Source organism: Geotrypetes seraphini, chromosome 4, assembly GCF_902459505.1.
Source record: "Geotrypetes seraphini chromosome 4, aGeoSer1.1, whole genome shotgun sequence".
NCBI classification, from domain to species: Eukaryota; Metazoa; Chordata; class Amphibia; order Gymnophiona; family Dermophiidae; genus Geotrypetes; species Geotrypetes seraphini.
Window position 1 is genome coordinate 268,132,129 of NC_047087.1, and position 12,545 is coordinate 268,144,673.

Here is a 12,545-nt window from a genome sequence, read left to right on the forward strand (position 1 = left end):
GACAACTGGGTGCTTTTGCACCGAGGGCCTAAACATCCATTTTTTTTTGGGGGGGGGAATCAAATTTCAGTGGGTTGAAAACCAGCTCATAAATGTTTATGCCAGCCAAACAGGTTAAAAATGTGACAGCATATGCTAGAAGGATGCCAGAGTGCATAGGAAGAGGTATGGCCAGTAGAAAAAAGGAAGTATTGATGCCCCTATATAAGACTCTGAACATAAGAACAGCCTTACTGGGTCAGACCAGTGGTCCATCAAGGACCTCATTTAGAATATTGTGTACAATTCTGGAGACTGCACCTTCAAAAACATATACACTCCCCACTCCATATTTGCAGGAGTTATGGGCAAAGCACACCTGCGAATAAGAAAAATTCATAAATTACCTTAGGGATGACTTTGAACCATCCCTGCCTCACTTCTACATCTTTCTTTTCAAGCCTGGTGGTCTAGCAGTGAAGCGGGGCAGGAGCAATCTTTCTACACTCCTGCCCCATGCAAAACTGTGCTCTAAAAATGGCTGGGAACTCATGGCAGCCATTTTTGATCATGGCTTTGCATGGGTCAGGAGTGTAGGAAGATTGTTCGTGCCTCGCTTCATCTCTAAATCACCAGGCTTTAAAAGTAAGGTTTGGAGAGGTCCTGGAGGCGGGGTAGTTTAGAGACTTGCGAATAATCAGATTTGCAAATCCTAAACCTACGAATATGGAGGCAGGAATGTAAACAGGATGGAGCTGGTTCAGAGGAAGGCTAGTAAAATGGTCAGTGGTCTTCATCATAAGGTGTATGGGGACAGACTTAAAGATCTCAATATGTATACTTTGGAAGAAAGATGGGAGAGGGGAGATTTGATAAAGACTTTTAAATACATGGCATAAATGTGCATGAGGCAATTCTTTCATTTGAAAGGAACCTGCGTAATAAAATGGCACAGGGTGAAGTTAAGAGGTGATAGGCTCAGGAGTAATCTAAAGAAGTACTTTTTTACAGAAATGGTGGTAAATGCATAGTATAGTCTCCTGGCAGAGGTGGTGGAGACAAAGACTGTGTCTGAATTCAAGAAAACAAGGGACAGGCACGTGGGCTCTCCTATGGAGAGGAGGAGATAGTTGATGCTGTGGATGGACAGACTGGGCCATTGGGGACCGAATCTGCAACCGGTGCCAATATCAGCTGGTGTCTCCAAAACTAGCACCAGTCGCATGTCAGTGATGTACCGATGCCAGTTGCAGAATCCTGGCAACATGTAAAGTAGACACTGGAAATATAGGCCAGGGTTTTACTGGCCTATATTTCTGGCACGTACTTTACATGTGAATCGCATTCAAAGGGGCTAATAACAGCGTCTATGGTCACTTCCGGTGCCATAGCCACTTTGACTATAGGCTCCAGTAAGCGCCTCTGTGGACAGGGGTGTCAGGTCAAAAGCGCGCCGGGACAAAGGCGTGTGCAGACAATTGAGCACAGCGCGGAGGCGCATGCCGCAGAAAATTACAGTTTTTACGGCTCCGATGGGGGGGGGGCGTGGGGGGAAACCCCCCACTTTACTTAATAGAGATTGCGCCGCATTGTGGGAAAAAGTTAAGTTTACAGTAAAATGTGGAGGGTTACAACCCCCCAAACCTCCCACAACGCCGGCGCGATCTCTATTAAGTAAACTGGGGGGGGCTCCCCAACAAAACCCCCCGTCGGAGCCCCTAAAAACTGTAATTTTCTTCAGCGCGCTCCTCCGTCTTGCGCTCAGTTGTCGGCGCGCGCCTTTGTCTTTCGCGGGGTTGTCTATGAACCGTGGACAGGATATCTGCAGGTACCTACATATTTTTTATATTAGTTTTTAATTGGTTTTAAATAACATGGTTATAATGCCTCTGTAAACTCAATGGTGCGACCTCACCTTGAGTATTGCATTCAGTTTTGGTCTCCTTATCTCAAAAAAAATATAGGTTCAGAGAAGGGCTACCAAGATGATAAAGGGGATGGAACTCTTCTAGAATGAGGAAAGACTAAAGAGGTTAGGGCTCTTCAGCTTGGAAAAGAGATGGCTGAGGGGTGTAGAATTGGGTACAAGTGGATCGATTTTTATTTTTTTTTTTTTTTACTGAATCAAGTTTTACAAAGACTAGGGGGACACTCGATGAAGTTACAGAGTAATACTTTTAAAACCAATAGGAGGAAATATATTTTCACTCAAAGAATAGTTAAGTTCTGGGACGCATTGCCAGAGGATGTGAGAACGGTTAATGTAGCTAGTTTTAAAAAAGGTTTAGACAAGTTCCTAGAGGAAAAGTCCATAGTCTGTTGTTGAGACAGACATGGGGGAAGTCACTGCTTGCCCTGAATCAGTAGCATGGAATGCTGCTATTTGGGTTTTTGCTAGGTACTTGTGACTTGGATTGGCCTCCGTGAAGATGGGATACTGAGCTAGATGGACCATTGGTCCGATCCAGTAAGGCTATTCTTATGTTCTTAATTAAACCAATTAAGTTAGGGCATGGTAGTAAGCTTACCGCTGCCTAACTTTCAGCATCCTTATGAGAATCAAGGCCTTGGCTTTTATCTGCCTTCGTGTTTCTATGCTTCTTTACCTTTGCCATTCTAGAAAAATAAATATGTATTTTCCCAGCATTGTCACCAAGACTTTTCTTAGGGGGGAGAAAACCATTAGGGGATTAAATGGGTAAGTTCCCCTAATCCCTCTACTGGAGTGCTGCTCAATAATAACTGTTTACAAAATCTTAAACGTGCTCAATAGCGTGTCTAACTCCTGAACTTATGAAATGGGGACTAAGTATTTTCAACTTGCCATGTCTTTACCTCACCATGCACCCTTGTTATTTGCACACACTTCGGTTTGAGATGTGTACACCCCAACACTGTAAAAAGGGGACTTAGACATTTATGCAAGACTAAGTGTCAGTTAATGCAGGCATCAAAAATAAATTGTGATTGCACACTTATGAAGGTTCTCCACTAAGATAACCATATCCCATGTTTGGATCTACAAATATTTTATTTACTAGAGCAGTGTTTCTCAACTCTGTCCAGATTTTCAGGATATCCACAATAAATATGCATAAATTTGATTTGCATACACTGCCTCCATTATATGTAAATTTCTTTCATGTATATTCATTGTGGATATCCTGAAAACTTGACTGGATCAAGTTGAGAAACACTGTACTAAAATGAATGAACAAATATTTTGTTTATTAGCGTGCTTGTATCAGGGCATTTATTCATATTTCTCCTTTGTATCTAATTTTGTAATATTTTTTTAAATAAATTTTATACAGGAAAAATAAACACCTAATTGCCTTGAGAAAATTAGGCCCCAGAATTTTCTCCAATAGCACACAAATGTTCTCACACAATTTCCACCTTCTCCAAGATCGTGGGAAATGTGGACATGCAGTCTATGCATACACATGGAGTAAGAAAACAGCGAGGCAAATGGTCCACCAGATCCAGTATAGAAAGTAAAATAGAAGTAGACCTTGATGAAACACCGCAGTCTTTATTATTGCCTAGAAAGTCCCAGGGATTAAAAATTGATGCATGGCATATTCATGTTTCGCCAGACACAGGTTACATGTAATCAGCCGGTGAAATCATCCGATGCAAAACACAGGCTTCACCAAACTGGCAACAAACAATCTTTCTCCTAATAAAGACTGCGGTGTTTCATCAAGGTCTACTATTTACTATGCATATACATGCATATTTTATAAAAGGCATACATATATCATAATGCTGTTCCACCTTCACTCATGATACAAGTCCTCTAGAACAACTATAATTAAATTGTTTAATCGCACAAGTAATTTTATTTACATTTTTAATCAATGGCCACCTCAACTAGGAACAGATCTTTCAATCTGCTTACTTTTTTCATATGTATACTGCCGCACAGTTTTATAATAGCCATCTTCCACATAAAATATGCCTTATATATGGAAAATTCTTTTGTAAAATTTCCTCCTTTGTGTCCAGTTACTAAGGGAAACCTCTTACCCAGAAGAAACCAACAACCCATCCCCCTTCTAAATCCTCCAAGATATTCATGCCCTTTGACTTTACCACTCTTCTGGTCCCCCTGCCTTCCAAGATAATCACTTCATGAGGCCTTGCCTCTCACTTGAGCTGACTAGGGGAAGGAAATTTTATTACCTACTTCTAGACTTTCTTTAGCTCTCAATTGGTTCTGTGCAGTGCCACAGTGCATTTTGAACCATATTTGCTGTAATCATCTCTTCCTGGTTGACCCAGGGAGTTACATAGAAGATATTGGATAGAATGTGTTGTTGAGTAGAGGGAAAGAGGGGATTACAAGATATTAGAAATATAGAGTATGGATACCTTTCTGGAGGATCAGAAGAGGAAGCAGGTTCCACATGGATAACTACCACATAGTAGAGATGTGTTTACTCTCATGTGGTCATGGGTGGCCCCATGTGAACTGATATTGAGCATACACGACACAGTGAAATTAGGATGCTATCAGTTATCTCCACTTGAGGACATAGAGAAAAATTTACTCAGCATTACGCCCATGGCAAATACCATAGAAATTGCTAATGACCTGATTGCCCTAGTATGTACCCATTTTCCATACATGGCAAGATTAAAAATTAAAGATTCTTACTTTATGTATACTATGTCTCATTAGCAGGCTTTATCCACAATTTTAGGGTTAGTACACAATGCTGTCTTTAGCATTCTAGACAAATATTTAACGCATGGTTAAAAAATAGCACTAGTAGGGGCTTGAATCTGATTTGTAGTTTTTGGTGGAGAAAGTGTTACGTGCATAAAGAATAAGGGGTCTTTTTACTAAATATATTTGTAACACTTTTACGCTGCACTATCAGTAAGTTTCTAGGCAGATCACATTCAGGTACTCAAGCATTTTTCCCTATCTGTCACGGCAGGCTTACACGCTATCTAATGTTCTTGGGGCAATGGGAGATTAAATGACTTGCCCAGGATCACAAGGAGCAAGTGAGGTTTGAACCCGCAACTTCAGGGTGCTAAGGCTGTAGTTCTAATCACTAGGCACACACAGCACTTTTTATGTAGCAAGAGAATAATTCTGTAAAGTAGCGCCTATTTTAGGCAACAAGAAAGTTGCATTAAGTGCATCATCACTACAGAACTCTATTCCCAACTATATTCGGGAAGAAAAATCTTTGATCCACTTTTAAACAAACTTAAAAACGTTTCTGTTCTAAGATGCATATGACACCTAAATGCTCTTGTAAGGGCAAACCCCCCCCAAAAAAAATAAAATAAAAAATATGCCGACTGCAGAAAGCATCCTTTTTTCCCTATCCCGAATTTTTTTCCCTTAATTGTTCTCTTTCTCTTGAAAAACATTGTAGTTCTTCCTCCCCCCTTTCCCATTTGTTTCTGTTTGCCCCGTCTAATTTATTACACAGTCTAGTTTAATTGTCTTCCCCATTTTATGTGACACAAACTGTAATTTTTATTGTACACCACTCAGAAGTCTGATTGAACGGGATAACATTTTTTAAATAAACTTGAAACTATTTTGATCCTATTCTATAAAGTAGGTAGCTTTATTGGAAACTAGAGTAAGATGTCAAATACATGCCTGTATTTTATAGAAACAAGACAGCAGATAAAGGCTAAATGGCCCATCCAGCCTGCCCATCCAAATTAAGAACATAAGAACATAAGAAGTTGCCTCCGCTGGGTCAGACCAGAGGTCCATCGTGCCCAGCAGTCCGCACCCGCGGCGACCCATCAGGTCCATGACCTGTCAGTGGTCCCTGAACTCATCCTATAACCTATCACTAATTCTATCTGTACCCCTTAATCCCCTTCTCCTTCAGTAATTTATCCAAACCCACTTTGAATCCCTGTATTGTGTTCTGTTCAATCACAGCTACCGGGAGTGCGTTCCGTGTGTCCACCACTCTCTGGGTGAAGAAGAACTTCCTGGCATTGGTTTTAAACCTGTCCCCTTTCAGTTTCTCCGAGTCCCCCCTTGTACTTGTTGTTCCCCACAGTCTGAAGAATCTATCCCTATCAACCTTATCTATGCCTTTCTATCGACTATCTCTCTCTCTTCCTAAGAGATTCCACATGCCTGCCCTATGCTTTCTTGAATTCAGACACAGTCTTCATCTCTACCACCTCCATTAGGAGACTATTCCTTGCATCTCCCACCCTTTCTGTAAAAAAGAATTTCCTTAGATTACTCCTGAGCCTATCACCTCTTAACTTCATCCTAAGCCCTCTCATTCGAGAGCTTTCCTTCATTTGAAAAAGACTTATCTCCTGTACATTAACGCTTACACTAGTCGAGCGAGAGGCCTTTGAAAGGTTCTCAGTCCAACCAAGAAGACAATGACGTGAAGCCATGAAACTTACAAGTTACCACACTTTTCTTGACACTTTTCTTGTCATTTCAAATCACTATAAAGATGTGTGTGTTCTTTTAGGGTGCAAATGAAAAGGGGGCATGGCTATGGGAGGGGCATGGGTGGGTCAGGAGCACTCACAAAAGATGCACACACTAGAATTTGGGGATCCACGTCTATTTTACATGCAGGGATTTACATGTGTAAATCCTCATCCCCAAATTTGGGAATGTAACCTAGCACTATGTGCTATTATATAAATAATGCACAACTCAGAGAGCCCTTTATAGAATAGTGCTCTTTTTTTTTGGGGGGGGGGCACCCAAATTTGAGCAGCATTTACTGAATCTAGTCCTAATTAAATATAGTACAAGACTTTCCCTTCACATTAGGAATAGCATAAATAAGGAAAACTATCATCTTAGTACAAAATCTTGTAAAAGAATGCTAGTTTTTCATATGAAGACCTATCTGTGGATTTCCTCCTTGCAGGGATTGCGACTGAGCAGAGATAACATTTTCAAAAACAGCAACACATTGCCTGTATTTGATTAGTGAATTGGACGTTACATTATTGGATCAATATTCAGACTCGCCTGTCAACTATTTTTTTTTAATGCCAGCCACATGGATAGAAAACAGGGCTAAATATATTTAGAATATGGTTACTACTGGTAACTGTATATATAGCAGAGACATTTATCCACTATTTGTATACCTATGCCTTCAGCAAGCCTAAAGCTAGGGGTCGCTGCCTACTGTCCTCCCTAACTCCACCGAGACACTGCATGGATAGTGCAGAAATTGGATTGTACTTTTCACTAGATTTGCACAAATTATAAGATTTCATTTAAACAGTCTGATATCAAAGTCTTCTCTTGGCTTTGCCAGAATATTCAGAGTTATGCATTTGGGTTTTAAAAAATATGAGGGAATGTTACAGTTTAGGAGGTGAAGAACTTTTGTGTGCAAAAGAGGTGTAGGACTTGGGCGTAATCGTGATAATCTTAGGTTGTCAAAAAGGTAGAAAGGGTGATGGTGAAAGCTAGGCGAGTGTTTGGATGTAAAGGGAGAGGAATGGCCAGCAGGAAAAAGAAGGTAATGATGCCCCTGTATAAGATTCTAGTGAGACCTTATTTAGAATATTGTATACAATTCTGGAGATCACACCTTAAAAAGACATAAACAAGATGGAGTCAATCCAAAGAAAGGCTACTAAAATGGCCAGTGGCCTTTGTCATAAAGTGTATGGGGACAGACTTAAAGTAAAGGCGGCAGAAGTATGGTGGCAAATTTGTGAAATGGCCTCACGTGATGTGGATTAAAAACTGTATCTGAATTCAAGAAAGCTTGGGACATGGGATCTTTAAGGGAGAGGAAGGAAAAGTAAAAGGCATGGACAGATAGACTGGATTGGCCAAAGGCCTTTATTTTTCTATGCTTCTTAACATCATCCCCTAAGCATCATTGCTTTATTGCTTTCTCTTTGGAAAGTACTATACTCCTAGGTTTCATAAAACCTTTTTTTCCTTAAATTCTTTGTGCTATGTCCATCAGTTTAATGTATCAGCTTAAGACTTGCTTAACATTCTGATGAAGGTCATTGGCGCAGAGACTGAGCAATATCTTGCAAAACCATAAAAAGCAAAGGAATGAGCAATAAGCTTGCCAACAAATTTTAATGGGTTTGTCTTGGCTGCTAATTGGTTCATTTATAACAAAATATTCATTTTACTAGTACTATCACAAGTTTGAACACTGCGCATCTTCTTTTGGCTTTTTTAAGGTAATGAAAGGCCTGTTTGAATGTAAACAAAAGGAATCAACGCACAGATGTTTCAGCTTAATTTGCTTCAGTTAGTCCACGTTGCTCGACTGCTTTGGGGGAGTCAATAGATTCTATCAGTTGACTATTGCCCCAAACCACAGCTGGAATAGGTGTAGCAAGAGGGTACTGTTTTCTCTCTGGAAAGAAAAAAGAAAATCATTTAATCACTGGTACCATTTCTGAGATTTTTAATGCTGCTCTTTTCTTTTTGCTGAGATTTGAGTGAGCTACATTTATATATTATATATGAAAACATAAAATTAAAACATCTACATCATTGTAACTTCAGGGTAAGAGTATGGAATAAGAGCTGGCACTGCAAATAAAACCTTGACTTATACAATTCAGGAATCTACTTTCATTTAAAATGAAATAGAATATGTTAAATGACATTTCCTATTTTTGTTTAATTTTATATCGAAAACAAATGAAAGAAAAAGAAGAAAATGATATCCTTTCAGTTAGTAGAAGCGGCCAGTCCTGCATCTCACCCCAAATAAACAATGCTGCCAAATTTTAAAACAAAGTCCCCAGGGCCTTTCCTTATCCCCTCTCCACCTCAAATCATTTGTGCACCTTACCCACTCTATGCGACGCAAAGGGAGGCAAGGCCTTTTCCTTGACACTCCTGTTCCACTTATGTATTACCAAGAATACCAAAACATAAAATTAATTAAATGTTTAATTTATTAATTTCTTTAATTCAATTCATATCCTAAAAACTAACAAAATTTATTTCATCTACATTTAAAATTTACATTAACAAGTAATACAAAGAGCAGAGTGCTACTAATAACAAAATCATAGGCTGGGAAAAGCTACAGGTACTGTCTAAAGCAGGGGTGCCCAACACGTCGATCGCGATCGACCGGTAGCTCAGGAAGGCAACATAAGTCGATCGCAGAGCCCATCCCGGGCTCCGTGATAGACTCGTGTTGCCGTCCCGATCTACCGGGCCTATCAGCCTTCCTCTCCCCGACGTCAAAGACGCCGATGCCGGGCATTAGGCTGTTTTTGTCATTTCGGGGGGGGGGGGGGGGGGAGCGTGGCAGCGGCAGCAGCAGCCTGAAAAATAAATCATCCTGGCCGGGGTCGGTGTCATGCTCCGGAGCTTCTACAGCCTTCCTATCTCCCTCTCCCTTCTACCTGCTTCCGGCCACACCTCCTGCTCCGCGGCTCTCTTCGGCAACTCAACAGCAGCGATCGACACAAGATTCTGACGTCGGGGCCTACCCTCTGCGAGTCCCGCTTGTTTCAACTTCCTTTTTCCACAAAGGCGGGACTCGTAGAGGGAAGGCCTCGATGTCGGCAGCTTGTCTTGATCACCGCTGCTGACGAGTTGCTGAAGAGAGCCGTGGAGCAGGGGGGTGTTGCCAGGTGCAGGTAGAAGGGAGAGGGCCAGATGCAGGACTCGTGGATGAGGGAGGAGAAGAGAGAGAGAAAGAGAGAGGGGAGGGAAACAAAAGGAAATATTTCATACTGGGCTGGGCCGGAGTGGAGGGAGGGTGGAAAGATTCTGGCTACAGGGTGCAGTAACAAAGGAAAAGGTGGGAAAGCTGAAAATGGAGATAGTGACACAAAGAAGAGAAAGGGTAAGCAGGACCTACTGAATAAGGATAGAGATACAGAGGGGACATGAAGAGGAGGTGAAATAGAGACATAGAAGTAATGCTGAAAAAGTGTGTGTGGGGGGGAGGAGATAAAGACATTGAAAGGGCAAATGGTGAACATGGGGTAAAGACAAGGACAGAGACAAATGAAGATTCTGAAAAAGTGGTGAGATAGAGATATAGGTGAGATGGACACAAAGAAGGGTGATGCTGGAAAATAGGTGGAATGGTAATTCTGACAGACACAGAAGAGAAATGCTGGATCAAGGAGAGATGGGGCTCAGGCTGGATGGAATGAGGAGAAATGCCTTGTTTTCCCGGAACTTCCTTTCCTACGTCAGAATTGACGTCAGGGAGCAGAATGCTGGTCAGCGCGACGCTTCTACAGGGAAAGCTTGGGACGGCGGTGGCTTGGGGGCTGTTCTCCGATGGCGGTGGCAGCAAACCGAGTGGCTTGGGGGAGGGCACGGAGAAAGAAAGAAAGGGGGCAGACAGGGAGACAGAAAGAAGGGGGAACAGGGAGACAGAAAGAAAAAGTTGGGGGAGAAAATGAGGTCTGGAGGAGAGGAAACATACAGGAGGCTGAAAGAAAGGACTAAAGATTGGATGCACAGTCAGAAGAAGAAAGTGCAACCAGAGACTCATGAAATCACCAAACAGCAAAGGTAGGAAAAATGATTTTATTTTCAATTTAGTGATCAAAATGTGTCTGTTTTGAGAATTTATATCTGCTGTCTATATTTTGCACTATGGCTCCCTTTTACTAAACCGCAATAGCGTTTTTTAGTGCAGGGAGCCTAAGAGCATTGAGAGCAGCGCGAGGCATTCAGTGTAAATCCCTTTGCTAAAACCTACTATTGTGGTTTAGTAAAAAGGGAGGGGGTGTATTTGTCTATTTTTGTATTTTGTTACTGAGGTGACATTGCATAGAGTCATCTGCCGTGACCTCTTTGAAAAAACCTGGAATATGAATAATTAACATTTTCTCTGCCTTTCAGTGTGCTTTGTGTTTTTTTTTAATTTTATTGTTGGTAGATCATTGTTGGTAGATCATTTTGACTTAGTCATTATAAAAGTAGCTCGCAAGCCCATAAAGTGTGGGCACCCCTGGTCTAAAGCTTTTATAAATCGAGTTCATCAATCAATCTTCAAGGCTCTTGATGTTAAGTATTGAAGCCAATCAGACCCAATAAAGCTCACTTAACTTGATGATGAGTCAGTTAAAGTCCCAACATCTCCTTGAGTTGTAAACCATAGAATTGACCAAGCCAGTTGTTCATGATCCAATAAAATGTTTCCCAGCAGGAACTCTCAGCCGGAGATCTGTATCAGAAGTAATTTCAGTACTTATATCTTCATCCTCCCTGATGATGGACTCAACTGAAACTCATCTGGAGTTGGAGGCTTATGCTGATTGAACAATATAAGTAACTAAAACTGGAAAACAATAAGGATTAAGAATAGAGAACCTCAGAACTGATTAAGCATTTCATATTGGATCATGAATATAAGGAACAACTGGCTTGGTCAAGTCTACGGATTACAACTCAAGGAGATGTTGGGACTTTAACTGACTCATCATCAAGTTAAGTGAGCTTTATTGGGTCTGATTGGCTTCAATACTTAACATCATTAAGAGCCTTGAAGATTGATGGACTCGATTTAAAAGCTGTAGACAGTACCTTTAGCTTTTCCCAGCCTATGATTTTGTTATTAGTAGCACTATGCACTTTGTATTACTTGTTATTGTAGATTTTAAATGTAGATGAAATAAATTTTGTTAGTTTTTAGGATATTAATTGAATTAAAGAAATGAATAAATTAAACATTTAATTGATTTTATGTTTTGGTATTCTTGGTATAGTATTTTAATGAATTGAATATCAGTAATTGATTATATTTGCCCTACTTTGTATAGTTCCACTTATTTATTATTCAAAAATGACACCTGACCCCAGTTTGGCCAAGTTTCCCAGAGTAGATCAACATTAGATTTGGCACTAAGTTGCAGCAAGGACACAGAATGTTCCTCCTGCAATAGTATTGAAGGCACATTTTACTTTCTGTGACTCTTATGCCCAAATTTAAGTAACTAGGCAAGAGCAGGACAAAAAAAAAAAAATCACAAAAATTTACAACTCAGGTGTTATGCACACATTTGAGCCAATATAAGAGGGTGCTGAAAATTTCTCAGCCCAACCAAAAAGAGAATAACATGGATATGGTTCAATCAATGATCTGAAAAATATGCCAAAACATGGAATTTTGTTTCTGCAAATTGGCACTTACATAAGAATAGCCTACTGGGTCAGACCAATGGTCCATCAAGATGTGTGCCTGGGACTTTTGATGTGAGATTCACTGCAGTACCCCTTAAGGTGCACAACTGCTCTGCTGGGATGTCTGTTTGGACATTCTACTACAAATGCTGGCTCTTCCTACATCCCAATGGCTTGTTCTGTGTATTTTTCATTTGGACACTTTTTTTTTAATGGTCAAAAAAGATGCACCAAAGGCAAACTCATCTAGAAATGGTTATTTTTGAAAAAAGATAGATTTTTTAAAAAATAAATCTTTATTGATTTTCTAAGCAGATAAAAAGTGCAAACAATATACATTCACAGAATTCAAAAAACAGCACATACATATTTGCAAATTACTAAAACAAATTACCCATCCCTCCCTGGATGTGTGTGTGCAAAGAAAACTTAATCTAATGAATTA

The 12,545-nt window shown here is 40.4% G+C and overlaps 1 protein-coding gene across 1 annotated transcript in view; it reads right to left on the reverse strand.

Moving 5' to 3' along the window:
* Positions 1–7,973: 7,973 nt before the first annotated feature.
* JAKMIP3 (Janus kinase and microtubule interacting protein 3) overlaps positions 7,974–12,545 on the reverse strand; it is a 308,083-nt gene continuing 303,511 nt past the window's right edge. The window contains exon 24 of the mRNA XM_033940792.1: positions 7,974–8,348. Coding sequence (XP_033796683.1) covers positions 8,286–8,348 — 63 coding nt within the window. The 3' untranslated portion in view covers positions 7,974–8,285. The remainder of the gene's footprint in view (positions 8,349–12,545) is intronic.